The sequence below is a fragment of the Puma concolor genome, chromosome C2, assembly GCF_028749965.1.
Source record: "Puma concolor isolate L17-30 chromosome C2, mPumCon1.1.hap2, whole genome shotgun sequence".
Lineage (NCBI taxonomy): Eukaryota > Metazoa > Chordata > Mammalia > Carnivora > Felidae > Puma > Puma concolor.
In genome coordinates this window covers 13,055,429-13,073,600 of record NC_141675.1, presented here as the reverse complement: position 1 = coordinate 13,073,600, position 18,172 = coordinate 13,055,429, and the positions used below count along the sequence as shown (strand labels likewise).

At 39.4% G+C, this 18,172-nt stretch overlaps 1 protein-coding gene across 6 annotated transcripts in view; it reads left to right on the top strand.

Moving 5' to 3' along the window:
- The window catches only part of RBMS3 (RNA binding motif single stranded interacting protein 3), a 1,106,864-nt gene that overhangs the window by 969,385 nt on the left and 119,307 nt on the right, over nucleotides 1-18,172 (top strand). For all 6 annotated transcript variants that reach the window (XM_086720584.1, XM_086720587.1, XM_086720585.1 and 3 more), the window contains 2 exons: nucleotides 2,755-2,801; nucleotides 16,671-16,767. In XM_086720584.1, coding sequence (XP_086576710.1) covers nucleotides 2,755-2,801; nucleotides 16,671-16,767 — 144 coding nt within the window. The remainder of the gene's footprint in view (nucleotides 1-2,754; nucleotides 2,802-16,670; nucleotides 16,768-18,172) is intronic.

The window sequence follows — 18,172 nt, the reverse complement described above, 5'->3', positions numbered from 1 at the left end:
TGAAAGATGGATGGAGGTTTCAGATGTAGGTAGAGGCCAACTTAGGCTTCCTGATTATCAAATGCATATTCAACAAAAAGGTAGAGTTTATTGATAATTACTGTGTTCCTAGTTGGGGCTGATTTGTTAACTATAACCCACAAGAAATTCAAGTAATAGGTGAGAGAAAAAATCCTTACCTAATGTTGTCAGGACAAATAAACATGGCACGAGAAGAGAATGTTCAAGATAATTGGTCATTCAAGAAATGATAAATAGCATTGGTCTCCGAGCACTATTGGAAAATAAGTCCAAGGAAAAGGGGAAAACATGAGGTTGACTAGGAAAGGCATCCTATAAGTCCCCTAGGATTTAAACAGTCTCTGGTGGTTAGGAGGCTAAAGGTATTATTTCATCTTAAACTCACAAACTAGCAATATCTCTATGGAGTATAAAGCCCATTCTTTTCATTCTGCCTCTGGTGTAACATCTTGAATAAGTTAGGGGAAAGAAGGTTAGTGTTTCTAAGAAAGAGTTCTATGCCCAATGGGCAATTTATACAACTGCCCTCTCCAGGATCTAGAACCACGGAGTATCAGCTGCACCCCAGATAGGCCCGTTCTGGGGAGTCTTCAGCCTGGACCCAGCCTCTTGTCTGTCACATGGCATAGGCCCCATCTTGGGAAAATTTTAGACTTAGGATCTCTATTTGACACCACGACCTTTGTTTCTCCCGAGGGGGAGAAAGCCTATCTTTATCTCTGCTCTGTTACTCTCTTCTTATTTTCCAATCCCCTACCTTGTCCTAATATCAGTTGCATGTTTCTTTAACATGAGTGAGACGCAGTTATCATTACACATGTATTCTCAGTGCACCTCTGTTAACTTCTGAAAGTCATCTCAACTTTGCTTGCAAACTCTGTTTCCATTTCTGTGTGCTCCCAGTATGCCAGTCCCATTCGTATACAGCTCTACACTTTTGTTCTTTATACCAATCTTAATAACAATTTTAAAACTGGGAAAAATAATGCATGTAATCTAAGCTTGACTATAGCAGGGCATACTGAACTTCAGACCCTATCTTGGAAAGCCTGAGAATTTCCATTTCAGTTATGTGCTAACTCTGAGGAATTCAATGAGCCCAGTAGGAAAACTACCTTCACCCACACTGGAGAAAATTCAAGCACAAAACTCCTCTCTCTTTTCTCTAAAGTTTTCATGATTTTTCTTGTCTTCTACTAAAGTCCTCAAAGTTCATTCATTTTTTTTCTTTTTATTTTGCGATGATTATAGATTCATGGGATGTTGTAAAAGAAATGTACAAGGAGGCCCTGTGTACCCTTCATCCCCTTTCTCCCAATGGTTATATATTACATAATTATAGTGTACTATCAAAGCCAGGAAATTGACATCGGTCTAATTTACTTTCAAATTAAAAAAAAAAAGCCAACCTGATAACAACCTAGTCCGTTTTCCTTCCACATTCTGTTTATACTCACAAGCAGTAAACAGACAGACAGTGTTGGAAAACACAAGGTGGTATGATAGGGGTGTCTGGGTGGCTCAGTTGGTTAAACGTCCGACTTTGGCTCAGGTCATGATCTCATGGCTAGTGGGTTTGAGCCCTGCGTCAGGCTCCGTGCCGACAGCTCAGAGCCTGGAGCCTACTTCGGATTCTGTGTCTCCCTCTCTGTCTCTCTCTGCCCCTCCCCCACTCACGCTCTGTCTCTCAAAAATAAATAAACCATTAAAAAAATTTTAAGTTCAAAAATAAAGGTGACATGACCAGACGTGCACAGAAAAAGTTCTCCCACATTGCTAGAGATGATCATCAGGCCTCATGCAGACCCTCAGTCAGTGTCATAGGTAGTGGAAGGCAGCCTGCATCAGAAGACATGGGCTACATGTGACCTTTTAGCAAATCACTTGACCTCTCCAAGCTTCAGGGTCTCCATCGATAAAATGGAGAAGCTATTTCTCCCGCCTGCTCCGTAGGGCTTTTGTGAGAATCAGATGTGATATGTGTATGAAGAAAGGAGGTAGAAAAAAAAAGAAAGAAAGGAGGTAGGCTGTGAATTAGCAGTCATGAAGTTTATTATTCTTTTCTGAAACTACTGCCAGTTACAGAAGTTTAGTTTTTCAAAGGTGAGTGTATTCTTAGAAGTACACTTAGGACGAAAGCAGCTCCTGATTAACTACAAGGCCTAAAATTTCCCTCATGTGTAAATGACCTTGCCTTTCTACCATTCTTAGTAGGACAGGCACTAGCGGTACATCGGACAAGCACACTGCCCCTTATTACCTACACACCCCTGAGGCATACCACCTATTTTAAAATAAATGTTTCTTAACATTTCCTTCTAAAAGGGCGAATGCATTTTAAGTAGCTATTATTTTTATCCTGACCACAAGATTTATTCTTCCTTTTTTTTTTTCATCCACGAGATGTACAATAGGTGCTCTTGACAAAAGTGAGAAATCATAAGGATACCAGATTAGACAGAGGATGGTTTATGAAGTAGATATGGAAATCATCCAAACTGCATTGTTCCTTGGTTTGTCTGGATATATAATATAAACTCCTAACTCGCTGGTGGATTCTGATGTGTGGGTAGTAAAAATGCTAGTCTTGGCAGTAAGAATGGAAAAATGTATAGGATAAAATAAACTTAAATCGCGGAAAGTAAAGGTAAAAGTATTTGTGTGGACTGAATGTTTTGGGCACCGAGATAAAGTGTTAAGATTTGATTTCTCCCCTTTCCTCCCTGTATACAGGCTGGCATGGCTCTGACCTATGACCCCACAGCTGCCATACAGAATGGGTAAGTAGACCACATTTTCTCTATTTTAATTGCTAAGGTATCTTTGATCTCTGAAATCAGTACTGAAGAAAAATGTTCAAAACTGTCTTTCTTTTGTTTTAAATCTTTAAGGAGAAAGTGTAAACCAAACGTGTCTCACCACTGTAACGGACAGAGTCAAGTTAGTGACCTGGTGATTGTGTCTTTGCTCTTCATTTGAATAAGCATCTAGAAATTTTGTAGCCTCTTACTTAGAATAAGTCACAGAGTCTAGGATTCCTCCTTTGAAAAATAAAACTTAAACTACATGATCTGACCTCTCAAAAATTCTGTAATTCTGAGTATCTTTGGTTGAACTCACTTTCCAATATCTTCTCTTTGTGTTGGCTGTCCTGCAATTGACAATAATTATTCTTTGGTTGGTTGGTTATTTTTATTTTCACAGCCTTCTATCTTGGATTTCTCCACGGCTTTCAGTTTTCTGTCTTACAGTCTCATTAAATAATCAGAATGAAGGCCTCATTTAAGATCAGTGTAGAGGATAAAAGAATGCAAACTGTTTTCTATTTGGTCAGCTGCCTCGAATGAAATCTGTGGGATGTTGAAAGGATTTAAATATCTTCTGTTCTGATAGTTATTCATTTAGGCAATCATTTATTCATTCATTCAATAAACATCCAGTGGGTATGCCAAGCAGAGTGCTCTGCTCTCCAGACTTAAAAGACAGTATCTGAGACAGGGCCTTTGCCTCAAGGAACTCATAGTCTACCCTCCCATAAAAGAGTAAACATGGATGGTAGGCTAAGGGAGGAGTCTAGTCCTGTCTCTCTTGTTGATTAAAACTCCTCTCTAGGAGTGAAATTTAAGGGTTTATCCAATAAGCATTTTCTTATTTCCAATAAGGCACCATAAACTTGGTGAGTAGAAAGAAGAAATAGAGAAGAACGTCCTCAAGAATCATATTGTATATTTGCGAAAATAAAATAGTTAACTCAAAAGGTACAGAATAAGGCCTTATATGCTAAGTGACGGTGACAGAAAACAGGTGTTCTTTTTTTTTTTTTTTTAATTTTTTTTTTTTTTCAATGTTTATTTATTTTTGGGACAGAGAGAGACAGAGCATGAACGGGGGAGGGGCAGAGAGAGAGGGAGACACAGAATCGGAAACAGGCTCCAGGCTCTGAGCTATCAGCCCAGAGCCCGACGCGGGGCTCGAACTCACGGACCGCGAGATCGTGACCTGGCTGAAGTCGGACGCTTAACCGACTGCGCCACCCAGGCGCCCCAGAAAACAGGTGTTCTAATGGAAGGAAATAACACGTATTAAACACATACCATGCACCAAGTAATTTATATTTGTAACTTAACATGCATTGTTTCAGAGTCAAATGCATGTAAAAATATGTGGAGTTACAGTAGAAATGTATATACATAAATGGAAAATAGAAATAATAATTGAATGAATATGTTCACTAACCAGATTCAACAAGTGCTAATATTTTGCATACTGTATATGTACATATGTTTCCATCTGTAATATTTAGCCATATATCTATTATATGAATAATTGAATAATATAAATAATGAATAATATGAATATATGAATAATAATTATATGCATAATGAATAATATTATTATATAATAATAATTGAATATGTTCACTAACCAGATTCAACAGGTGCTAATATTTTGCATACTGTATGTTCCCATCTGTAACATTTAGCCATACATCTATTATAAAGTCCTTCTTACTCAAAGCTCTTTGTGAAGGATTAGATATACAGCAGTGACTTAGGCCTGGACCGGAGTGGAGGATGACACTCCCTCTGCATCACTTCAATCAATGGTCTTTCCGGTGCATAATTTAAAATCTGACTGTCTTCTCTAAAGACATAATTTTCCAAGTATTCTTGCTGATTTATCAGAAACCTAAAGAGAAAACTAAAGGTATTTCAGTTCTTAATCTGAGCAGCCAAAGGGGAACTTTGGGGAGTGCCATGTTAGAGGCTGTGAGGACACAGTAGTACACAGTGAACATCTGTCCCTCCTGCAGGACTTCTACCTCACATTTCAAGCCACTGCCCATGTGCCATAATGATTGCAGGTACATCTGTCCACCTTAATCACCCTCTCTATGACATATCTTTATCTGTACCTTATATTAACTGCAACACGGTATCCTTTGCATGATTGGAAGAGTTGCAAAAATGGCTCACCCTTTTTCGCTGCCCACTTAAGCGTTTCCAACAGTGAATATTTCCCTCATGAAACACATTTTAGTTAAGATGCTGAGGATACCCATCGTCCCGATTTTATCGTCTGATCTACTCTCATTGATAAAGAACCATATGCCATCAATTAGTCTTTTTCTTCAATCCCTTCATGTCCACTGAATATTCCTTTCAGCCTATAGAAATGCTCGAGTCTTGGGGCGCCTGAGTGGCTCAGTCGGTTGAGCGTCCGACTTCAGCTCAGGTCATGATCTCACGGCTTGTGAGTTTGAGCCCCGCGTCAGGCTCTGGGCTGACAGCTCGGAGCCTGCAGCCTGCTTCAGATTCTGTGTCTCCCTCTCTCTCTGCCCCAACCCACTCACATTCTGTCTCTGTCTCTCTCAAAATAAATAAACATCCAAAAGAAAATTTTTTTTAAAGAAATGCTCAAGTCTTTTCCACCTGTAGAGGGAGTAGAAGCAAAACCATTCTTTCATACCAGTGACATCACTTCTAGTGACCTCGCTAATTTAACCTTCTCTTCACTGCTAAACAACTTCAGTTGTCTGTATGCAGGGTCTTCCCATATTCTTTCCTTTTTTGTTATGTTTATTTCTTTTTGAGGGGGCAGGGGAGGAGCAGAAAGAGAGAGACTGAAGCGGGCTTCCAGACTCGAACTCACGAACCATGAGATCATGACCTGAGCTGAAGTTGGAGGCTTAACCAAATGAGCCACCCAGCCGCCCCCTTCCCGTATGTTTTCAAATGCCTATTAAATTATGAAGTCTCGTTTCAAACTTGACTGGGATTTCCCTTGCTAATGCTCCCAGTGATATCCAAATGTGTCTGTTGTGACTGACACCCTTTTAGTTCTTCTATCATTTGAAATCTCACTCCACTCAACTCATTGTTGGCACCATTTATACTTTTTTGGCAATTTCTTATCTCATGGGCCCCACAGCTCCATTCCCTGCTGGTCCTGTTTGCTCTGTACTCCCTTTCTACTCCCTTGGCCTCTTCTGATTCTTCCTCTTCTGCCCACTTTTACTAATCTTTCTCAGGATGTTGTCTTTTTCCTGTTTGATCTCATCCATTCCTCTTGCTTTGGGGACCTTAAAACACACAAGCTGACACTTAAAGTTCGTAAGGAGATGCAGGGCACTATCACCTGTGTTTCTAACTGCTTATTAGGTAATATTACTCTTGGATATCTTTGTCTATCCCAAACTGAGATCATTAACTTTATCAGTGCTTCCTAATAGAAGCCAAACAAGTTCAAATGACAACCAAATATGAAATTTACTTGTTCTTTTTTTTTTAATAATTCACTTTAAGAATTTCTTAAGTGTATTTATTTATTTTGAGAGAGAGTAAGTGTGAGTGGGGAGAGGCAGAGAGAGAGAGAGGGAGAGACAGCATCAAAAGTAGGCTTTGCACACTGTCAGTGTGGAGCCCGACATGGGGCTCTATCTCATGAACCGTAAGTTCATGACCTGAGCTGCAATCAAGAGTCCACAGCTTAACCGGCTGAACCACTCAGGCACCCCATTCGTAATTCACTTTAAAGCCATTTAGGCCATCAACTCCAGTTTCTGGGTTCTCTCTTTTATAATATTCTTAATGATAAAATTGGTCACTAAGACTTAATTCAATTTACCTTTGAACTATATCTTTACCCCAGCACTTGCTCCTTGCCACTGGTTGGGTTTATTCAATCATCTTCCCTACCTGTACTAACCTGTTACCTGTCTCTAATATAGCTCTCCTGTAAAACATTTTCATATTGTTTTTTGAATATTTAAACACAAATCAAAATGTAGGGGCAGCTGAGTCACTTAGTTGGTTAAGCTTCCGAGTCTTGGTTTTGGCTCAGGTCATGATCTCACAATTTTGTGAGTTTGAGCCCCGCATTGGGCTCTGCACTGACAGTGTGGAGCCCACTTGAGATTCTCTCTCTCCCTCTCTCTCTGTCCTACCCTGCTTGGTCAGTCTCTCTCTCTCTCTCTCTCTTTCTCAAAATAAATAAACTTTATTTGTTTATTTATTTATTTATTTATTTATTTATTTATTTATTTATTTTTAAGCAACAGGCAAAATTTATTAGAATCTAAGATTAGAAAGGAAGAATAGTAGGAAAGCTCTCTTTACAGAGAGGGGACATTCAAAAGTGAGTGCTCCATAAATAAAAAAACTTTAACAAATAAGTAAATAAAAACAAACAATAAAAATGTAATCACAGCAATCACCTCCCTGCCTGGTTTAAAGCATTAGGCAGAGTTTAAACTGTAGAACAAAACTCAGACTTCCAAGAATGGCACCGAAAAATCCACAAAACAAAAACAAAAACAAATCCGTGATTTGGTTCCTGAAAATCATGTGAACCTTCTGTGAACCTTCCAGGACATTCCATGCTACTTTACACTTTTGTGTCTTGTTACTCATGGAATTACATCTGCCCCCAAGAGAATAGTGATTTCCTTCCTTCCTTCCTTCCTTCCTTCCTTCCTTCCTTCCTTCCTTCCTTCCTCTCTTTCTATCCGTCTGTCTTTTTTTTCAATACTACTTTCCCTTAAAAGGCACAGTCAAATGATTCCAGGTAGAACTACTTACACGATTAGTCATAAGAGAAACCGTATAAGCAGTGGTTAAGAGAGCACACTCCAGAATCAGGCTGTTGATATGCACATCCAAACTCTGTCATTCACCAGACATGGGCAAGTTGTTTGTGCTTTAGTTTGCTCCTCTGTGAAATGGAGAAGACAGTAAGGCTTTGTAAGGATTAAAGGAACTCTGTGTGGTACACTGTAATCATCAGTGTAAATATTGATGTTATTGTTGCACTATATTTCATATTACCATGGTATGTTTGCAGTCTTTTTTTACCGTGTAGCCATTGACACAGTATGTATTTCCCTGCTGGACTGTTAACTCAGTGAAGGCGAGTTGCATGCTTTGTTCATCTTTATAGACTGTTTAAACCCAGTATTGTGCTAAATCAGAAATAGGAAATGTAACCAATGACATCTGCTTGGCCCCAGCAAATCGGTATTAGAGAAGCCATTCCCCTTTTCAGCACCAACTTACTCTGTCCCCATGTAACACTTTAATCTGATTCTCTTTAAGTATCAGCCTCTCGTTTCACCCAAAGTTTGCAAACCGCCCATGAATTTATCACATGTTGAGTTAAGAATGGAGTTTTAGAAGGCTTAGACTGTCCATTGTGTTGTTGGTAACAAGAAGACAGAAATTTTATATGATGAAATGGGAAGAATAGGAGAACTGTAGTAAATTAACCTTACTCATTTGATACTTCTTCATATAGAGGACTTTTAAAGTGTTTTGTTCATCTTTGGTTTTATTGCCTTATAGGATGACATTTTAATAATAGGGAATACTAGAACGATAATTTCTAAGCATGTAAGATGTCAAGATAACCACAAGTGTGTCCCCAGCCTACCATCCTTTGAGTTAGCATTAACATGTGCATCTTGGAGGTGTGGAAGTTGATTTAGAAAACAGCGCATTAAGGGATCCAACATGAATGTCCAGGATAGAGTAGGCCACTCTCTATTCACATTTCTGTATCCAATCATGCTGGCAGCCTAACTCAGAGAGGCATCACTTTACAGATAGAGAAATGTCTCCTGCTGTAGGAAGGAAACTGGTCTCATTTTACGTAAGACAATCAGTATCTAGAGGTACAGTTGTAACTTACTCTAATCCAGTTAACATCCTTAAACTTGCTTAATGCTTACTCAGTTTAATTCAACATTTTTTTCTTTTGAATGTCTTTCTATCACACTGTTTAAAATCATTTTAGTGATGCAAATTTGAAAAGGAAAAATCTTACATTATAGCAGAGACAAGATACAATACAAATGATACTGTGATAGAAGCCCAAGGTACTATGAGATTTATGTATAAACTTTTATTTCTATAAAATCTTTCTGAAAGAATAAGAAATAGTGGCAGTAATTCTCTGGGGGGGGGGCACTGAGGTACTACAACATAGGAGAGAGAGAGATACTTATTTTTCACTGTTTATATTTTTATATTCTTTTCAAAAAGAAAAATAAAATTAATGTCATAGAACCACAAGGAAGAGGCATTTGTGTTCTAATGAGGTAATAGGAAGGCTTATTGATGGAACATTGACATGAGCGTTTCCTCTTCGAGATGTCCCATGTCATAGCTAAGGAACATATTTTATGATCCTGTGTTTTTCCATACAAAGGGAAATTGTACTCACTGTACTAAGCCTTAAAGTTTTCTGAGTATGTGGCTGGGTTGCAGGCAGTAGCTTAAATTGTGTTGAGAGTCAAATATGTTCTGAATTCCATAACCTCTGCACTAATACAGCAGATGACATTGAACTAAATGCTCCACGTTGAGCTCAAGTTTAGCTAATGAAGAACAAACGTGTAAATAGCAACCATGGTGGATCTACCCTGTTTGAATTTAGAAGGTAGAAAATGTCAGTTCTGTCATCTGCTTGAATCTATCCAAATTATCACTTAAAAAAAAATTAGTTCCATGTCTCATCTGTCAAAGGCTTTGAAGTTTATAGGGAAGACATGTCTGGATCACAATGGAAAAATGAAATCTGAGTACTTTTTACTCCAGGCTAACTTACAAGAATAAAATTACCTAGTCTTCTTTCAGAGCCGTCTGGCATAACTCTACAGTTTGTTATTACTACTGCCCTATTGCTTTTTTAGCAGTCCAATCTGAAATTCCATCACTTTCAAATAGGAGTGGGGGAGGTGGGAAATAATCACTCCCCATATTCAAAATCCCATCTTTCCAGTGCCCTTTTCAGTAAGAGCTGCCGTGTAGAAGACCTCTCGGATTGTTTTATTTGAATAAAATGTATTTTTGGGAGAGACTTGGGGGAAAAAATGTTTTCTATAGCATTGGTTTGCCAGCTGTTGTATATGGGCATTTGATATTAAGTGATACCGAAACCTTACCTTATTACACTAGGAAAGGAATCTAATGTGAAGGATATGGTGGTATTACAATAAAAATGGCCAATAACGTATTAATCTTGCGCGATAGTGTTACCCTGAGGATAGTGTTCGTGGTTCTGACTCTAACAATATTGCCTGCGGACATGAAAGACGAGCCGGTGCTGTTTATTTCAGTGTGCAAATAGGATTTTGTGTGGGTTTCTACGGTAAAAAAACACTCTACCCTGGGGTTATTGATATATTCATGTTATTTTTATTGTCAGTGAAATAAGATTTCACCATATTACTACTGACGGCCAAATCCCTGAAGATGACTTTCCTGCAGGCAAGATAATGTCCTATTAGTGACCTAGACTTGCATGTTCTGAACTTCTGGAGCCCACTTGCTTTAAATGCCAGAGAACCAAGTAACTCTTCGCGTTCCTTAAAAATATAAAGTTTTGCAAAGGCCAGCTTAGCATTCTATAGATAGATCATACTTAGTTAACTCTCTTAGCCACTGTGACATTTGGTATTTTGTTCATATGACATCTCTCCAGAAGTGACTGGTTATTCCTAAGGCTAGGTTTCTCATCCTCAACACTGTGACATTTTGGACCAGATAATTTTTAGTGTGGGAGCTGCCCTGTGCATTGTAAGATACTTAGCAACATCCCAGACCTTTATCTACTAGAGGCCAGTAGCAGCCGACCCACACGCTTGTGACAACCAGACCTATCTCTAGATCCTGCCACCAAATGTTCCCTGAGGAGCAAAATTATTTCTAGTTTAGAACCACTGGACAAAGTGTGAAAGGAACACTTGTCATACACATAATGCCACGTGAATTTGGGGGAAAGAGATATATCTATATCTATATATCTATATATCTATATCTATAGATATAGATATAGATAAGATATAGATATAGATATATATCTTAAATGAGTAAACTTTTCCCAGGAAAACCATTTAAGAATTAATTCCCATTTTCTATAATAGCATTTTCAAGGCGTATATTATGAGATATAAAAACATGAAGTTACATATTTAGACTTAACTTCGCTTTGTTATTATGGCTAAAATATTCTGTCAGTCATCTCTTTCATGCTCCCCAATAAGATAACACCTATTCCTGGAGCATCTATTTGGATGTTGTTGTTGTTGTTGTTGTTGTTGTTGTTGTTGTTGTTTTCTTTCATGTTTTTCTTTCTTTTTTAATGTCACAGGGAAGTGTTTTTAAACCCTAATAGATACATGGCAGGGACTAAGAAGAGGTGAAGAGACTGGGAACTCATCCTGCACTTCTCCCACAGAGCTTGGCTCTGTGCATTGTCTTTAGATATGGCACCTCTAAGCCGCCAGTGTGATAGCAGACTCTCTTAGGGTTTCCTGTCAATTCGTCCGGTTTATGTTTGGTCTTGGGAAGAGCTCATTGCAGAATATCAGAATTAGGAGATCAACACGGTGTGTTGAGTCTCTTCTGCCCAGTACATTTTCCATTCTAAGTGACTCTCCGACTTGAGTGGCAGGATTTGGAACTTGCTGGGAAGCATGAACTATAATTCTTGTTTGATGGATAGGATTAGAGCAGATAGAACAAAATGCATTAAATTTTCCCCCAAGGGTTCCCTTTGTAAGTATCAGTTTACTTGGCTGTTTTCTTTAGGTTTTTGCTCTCTGTTCTCCCCATAAAATCCCCCGTAACCTCTACCTGCCAATCCACTTCTCGTTGCCGTCGTATTTAATACTTCAGTTGGTACATTTTATAAAATAAGCCAGCCACGCTCAAATGCGATGCACGACTCACTCCATTGGTGGAAGAGGCTGACACTGGGTTTCGGACAGAAATTAAACCACTGCATGGTGAATGAGAAACAAATGTTTGTAGAGCGATCATGGAGTAGTCATGGGTGGAGTGAGGTCATCATGAGCCCCGAATAAAGAATAGGTCCTTTGGTTCACTTCCTCATAAATCAAATGTGTCAAGGATAAGACCTAAAGGGGATTTTTAAATCAATTCATGATTTTTGTGAAAAAGGACTTGTTTTCCCTAGTTACTAATACTATCCATGCTTAGAAAGCAAGTATTGATTAAGCCTCCACTGAGCATTTACTAATATGTGATGTTGGCTGCTCTTTGGGCTCTCACCCCTCAGCTTCCTATGGTTTCAGGGACCTATCTTCTATGCTCCTGCCATCTTGGTATTGGCCAAGTATTGGTATTGGCCGGTACTGTAATCACTACTTACTTCCCTAAGCTTCTCTGTATTCATTCATTCATTCATTCATTCATCCATTCATTCCAGCTATGGTTCTTTTTTTAAATTTTTTTTTCAATGTTTATTTATTTATTTTTTTGAGAGACAAACAGCACCTGAGCAGGGGAGGGGCAGAGAGAGAAGGAGACACAGAATTCGAAGCTGTCAGCACAGAGCCTGACACAGGGCTCGAACTCACAAACCATGAGATCATGACCTGAGCTGAAGTCGGAGGTTTAACCGCCTGAGCCACCCAGGCACCCTAACCTATGGTTCTTAAGTATCTCTTATGCCCCAGGCTCTCTTCTAGGCAACAAAGCCAGTATGTCCTCAACTTTGTCGAAGCTGACATCCTAGAGGGACAAAGAGTCAATAAGTACCTTGTCTTAGCTCCACTACCATCACAAAATACCATCGTTTAGGTGACATTAAACCACAAAAAATAAGTTTCTTACGGTTCTGGAGGCTAGAAGTCTAAGATCAAGGTCTGGCTGATTAGATTTCTGGTGAAGACTTTCTTCCTGGCTTGTAGATGGCTGCCTTCTCACTGTGTCCTCACCTGGCCTTTCCTCCATGCACGCTTGTGGAGAGAGAGAGAGAGCAAGTTTTTTGGTGTCTCTTCATATAAGGACACTAATCCTATTGGATCAGGGCCCCACGCTGTTGACCCCATTTAACCTTACTTTCTTCCAAAGTGGTTCCATCTCCAAATATAGACACACTGAAATTTAGAACTTCAACATATGCATTTTGGAGGGACGCAGACATTCAGTCTCTAACATACCTAAATAAATTTTTAGCAATCACTACTTTAGATGGTGATAAGCGTGATGGAGAAAAAAAGTAAATTACAGGCCAAGAATAGAGAGTAATTAGGTTGGAGATGGTGGTTGCTACTTTAGCTACTACAGGCCTCTCTGAAGATGGGAAAGTTGAGTGAGACCGATACTGAGAAAGAGGTAGCCTTAGGGAAACTTCTGGAAATGAACATTGCAGGTAGAGGGAATTATAAGTTTAATGGCCCAAGATGGAGGTGAGAATAACAGAATCATGTGACAGAAGGCCAGCTGGCTGGTTTAGAGGGTAGGAGAAAATTACTAGAGAGATAGGTGTTTGCCTGTTTGTACTAGCCCATACTAGGAATTCAGATTTTGTTTTCATTACAATGAAAAGCCATTGGAAGATTTTAGGCTGATTAATGTACAGATAAGATACAATTTAAGTGGCTAAATGGAGAAACTCTAAGGAATGTTTTAGAATCTTACCGATCTTTGGTACACGTTGTAAATGCTCGCTGATTTTTTTTTTGAAGTGAAAGGATGGTTGTTTACGTACACATTTATTGACTTTGTTTAGAAGTCAGGTTTATTAGTATAATCTACATAGAGTATATAGTCACTATAGTGTACAGTTCGGTGAGTTCTTTTCTCTCAAATGTTTATTTGTTTATTTATTTTGAGAAGGGGAGAGCAGGGGAGAGGCAGAGGGAGAGGGAGAGAGAATCCCAAGCCGACTGCATGCTGTCAGCACAGAGCCTGACACAGGGCTCGAACCCACAAACTATAAAATTATGATGTGAGCCGAAATCAGGAGTCAGATGCTTAACCAACTGAGCCACCCAGCATCCCCAGTTCTATCAGTTCTGACAAGCATAAAGTTGTAGAACCGCCAGACAATTAAGACAGAGCAGTCACATCATTTCCCAAAATTCCCTCATGCATTTTTATCGTTAGTTCCATCCCCCAAGCTCAGCCTTTGACCTGCCTCCATTGATCTATTTTCTTTTTTTAGAGTTTTGCATTTTTCATGTTGTAGTATAAATGAAATTATGAAATATAGAGTCTTTTGAATCTTCTTTCATTTAGTATAATTGGCTTAAGATTCCTCATGTTAAATGTATTGGTAGTTCTTTCCTTATTGGTTAATAGTGTCCACTGGACAGATGTACTAGAATTTGTTTATCAATTCGGTTGAAAGATATTTGGCTTGTTTCCAATTTTTGCCAAGTGTCAGTAAAGCTGCTATAAACATGTGCGTTAGGGTTTTTGTATAAACGTAAGTTTTCATTTATCTTGAGTTAATATCTACCACTGGGATTATTTTTATAAGGTATGTGGATGTTTAACTTTATAAGGAAATTGACAACCTGGTTTCCAAAATGACCATACCATTCTGCATTTCTACCAGCAACGAATGAAAATTCCACTTTCTCTAAATACTTGTCAGCATAGGATTTTTTCTTTTTCTTTCTTTTTGTGCCTTTTTTTTTTTTTTGCCATTCTAATACATATGCAGTCTATATAATTTTTTTTTTAATTGCACAACTTAAACTTAGATGTCTGGTGGGTATGGATAGTAAGGATATAATATGTAACACAGTAATTTTTTTCAGCTGCAATTTTTTAACCAAAAGAACATGACCTTAGAATCCCTGTTGAGAGCTGGATAAAGTAAATTTAAGACTGTAGTCCCCCAATCCTTGCTTGAAGACTTTTATAGAATCTAAGATTAAAGAATGTACTCCTTGAGTCCTGGAAGCCTTGAAATCCAGCTCGCCCTTCAATAGGGGGCTTATAGAATGCTTCTTTAGAATGGTAACCCGTAACAGTCTCTATTCAAAATATCAGTGACCTCTGAGGGATGATGAAGCTTTTGATTCCAAAACTCCAACCTCAGTTATGCTATTTAAAAAAAAATCAAAAGTAGTAGTTGATTTTTGCTAAGAGTACAGCAAAGTAAAATGATTCTATTACCCCTGAGACCCATTTTCCCAATCTATCCTCACATCAGTGAAATAATCCATCAAAGGCAACCTGGCCTTTTTCATTCTGTGCCTGGCGCTCTGGCCTTTCACTTACCAGTGAGACAGGAAGGAAGGAACATGATTTGAAAAATCTGCTGACGAATTTGAGCATTAGGTAACTTGTGAACTCTAGGGTACAGAGTGAGCAGAGATGGGTGTATCACTGATGTAAGTACCTAGAAGCTTCTCTTTGAAAGATCTATAGAAGGATCATCCCTCCTCTGGTTTGTGAAGCCCTGATCTCGCCCAGCACCATTTTATAATTGTTTGACAGAGGGCCCCGAAAGACTCGACAATCAATGCTTTTTTACAGTCTACAGGACTGTAGGACTGGGTTGTATCCCAGAAGTCTAGAATCTCCACCAATGCCTTGATTGAATCCAGAAAATATTCCTGTCCCCAGCTAGACACAACCCACACATCGTTCACCTTCTTCTCTTTTCAGGGAGAAAATATTTAGCTCTGTTTCTGCATGAGTGCATGGACTTCTGCCTAGCACAAATTATGTAGAACTCTCTAGGAGCTGACCCTCTTCCTTGAATGAAGAGATAGATGCAATTTGTGTACACGTAACATTGGCCATCTTTATAAAGCTTGGTGCTATCATTTTGCTTTTCTCTCAAAGAGCTTTACAATGGCATTTCCTTAAAAATAAAAAAAAGTAAAAAGAAGAAAAAAGGAAACAAAAACAAGCTAAAAAGAGGCCCATGGCTTTTCTCCCCCTGTTGGTGAAACATACTATTACCCTCACCTGGCGTAAGAGATTTTGTGCAGCCCATCTTATTTTATTTTATTTTATTTTATTTTATTTATTTTTTTAATTTTTTTAATTTTATTATTTTTTAATATGAAATTTATTGTCAAATTGGATTCCATACAACACCCAGTGCTCATCCCAACAGGTGCCCTCCTCAATGCCCATCACCCACCCTCCCCTCCCTCCCAGCCCCCATCAGCCCTCAGTTTATTCTCAGTCTTTAAGAGTCTCTTGTGGTTTGCCTCCCTCCCTCTCTAACTTTTTTTCCCCCTTCCCCTCCCCCATGGTCTTCCGTCAAGTTTCTCAGGATCCACATAAGAGTGAAAACATATGGTATCTGTCTTTCTCTGTATGACTTGTTTCACTTAGCATCACACTCTCCATTTCCATCCACGTTGCTACAAAAGGCCATATTTCATTCTTTCTCATTGCCACGTAGTATTCCATTGTGTATATAAACTACAGTTTCTTTATCCATTCATCAGTTGGTGGACATTCAGGCTCTTTCCATCATTTGGCTATTGTTGAAAGTGCTGCTATAAACATTGGGGTACAAGTGCCCCTATGCATCAGCACTCCTGTATCCCTTGGGTAGATTCCTAGCAGTGCTATTGCTGGGTCATAGGGTACATCTATTTTTAATTTTTGGAGGAACCTCCACACTGTTTTCCAGAGCGGCTTGTGCAGCCCATTTTAGAAGATGAGTCCAATCTGTCATTTTGTTCAGAATGATTTATTTCTCTTAGTGGAATCAAACACTGTAAATCTCCTGGATGCTCCTGTTCGCAGCTGGTGGAAAAACACGAGGGTGGAACTCTGTGTTTCCCAGAGGCGCTGGGTAGCATTTGACCAGCACCCAGGCATTGCAGCAGCTTTATGAATCTTCTTTTTGTTGTTTTCTGTTTGCAGATTTTATTCTTCACCGTACAGTATTGCAACCAACCGCATGATTCCACAGACATCTCTCACGCCATTCATTGCTGCTTCCCCTGTCTCCACATACCAGGTATGTCCGATTTACCTGCACCTGAGGGAGCGTCTCTCTTGCCAGTAGACTGTGTAAAGGCGAAAGGGACACAGCGCAAGTTTTCTTTTAATAGCCCTCAGACATTTCAGTCCGACCTTAAAGTAATAATCCTCAAGGTGTCGCCTACACTTTGAAGGGCTTGTTTGCATCTATTTCACTGAAGAATAAGGTCCACTGTGCTCTTCATTCTTCCTGCTGAGTTTTTATGATTAGGCTCCTTTCCAGCCAACACGAGTGCAGCCTTCTTGCCACTGAGAACTTACTTTGTTGGTTGTCTGCTATTTGGGTTGTCTGTTCCCTATTGTGTCTTTTCTACAAGCACACGTCTGGCATTCCCCTCCCTCACTCCAGGATATTTTACCGTTGTCATCTCATTTTGTCACAGTTGTCCTGTGCGTCCATGCAAAGCCACATGGACAGCTGTTAAATCGTTTTCCCCGAGAAAGAGGGAGGACCATCAAAGTGGTAAAAAGTTATTCCTACTTCCTGCTCTGACTTCATCCTCAGTCCCAAACAGGTCAAAAGAGACCTCACGGGTTCCACAGGTTGAAGAACAAACAAACAAACAAAAATCCAAGACTCAGTGTGTGTCCTAAAGCAGATGTTACAGCGAGTTAATTCTAAGTACACAGGTGGATCAAAAGAGTCAAACTTCTCCCTCCATAAATAACTCCTTGTCTTATTCCCTTAAGTCACGAATGTGCTATTACTCCCAGCTTCTCTTTGCCTCACATTGTTCTTCAGACAATTCTTCTAATTCTAATTAGACAGTGCCTATAGATGCCACCTGTGGGGGGTATCTGGTGTCACCTTCTCAAACTTTGGAGAGAGAGAGTGCGAGAGAGTGTATGTGCGTGCACGCGTGTGTTTGTATGTTGCAGATGGCGGGGGTGGAGGTTTCACAAAGGGTAAAACTGTCATGTTGCTGACTGCTACCAATTCAGTGAAGTTTCACCTTATTCAACCATTACATACTTCATTTCAGGGGGTCCCAGCTCTCAGAGCATCAGACTTGAGACTATATACATTTTTCCTTAACTGATTCCCCCTGAAGCAGATGATTTTCATTCTTTTCCTGCGCTTAGAATCCTGGTCCATGTCGCTGGGTGAATGGAATAGACGTGCATGTGAATTGCACTAGAGGGTCTCAGAATGGATGATTTCTTAATCGCTTTTCCTCGGGACCCATGAGGCTACGTGCAGGTGCTGTTCGGTTTTTGTTCTTCCTGCAGGGCCCGCCTGGTTGTAATGTGTGTTTTTGTGTGTTTTTTTTTTCTTTTTTTTTTTTTAACCCATTTTTTCTAATCCTGGTCTATGTTTCAGCCAAGACCACCCACTGAGCCCCAGTGTAGAGCACTTTGGTGACATGAATAAAATATCCACA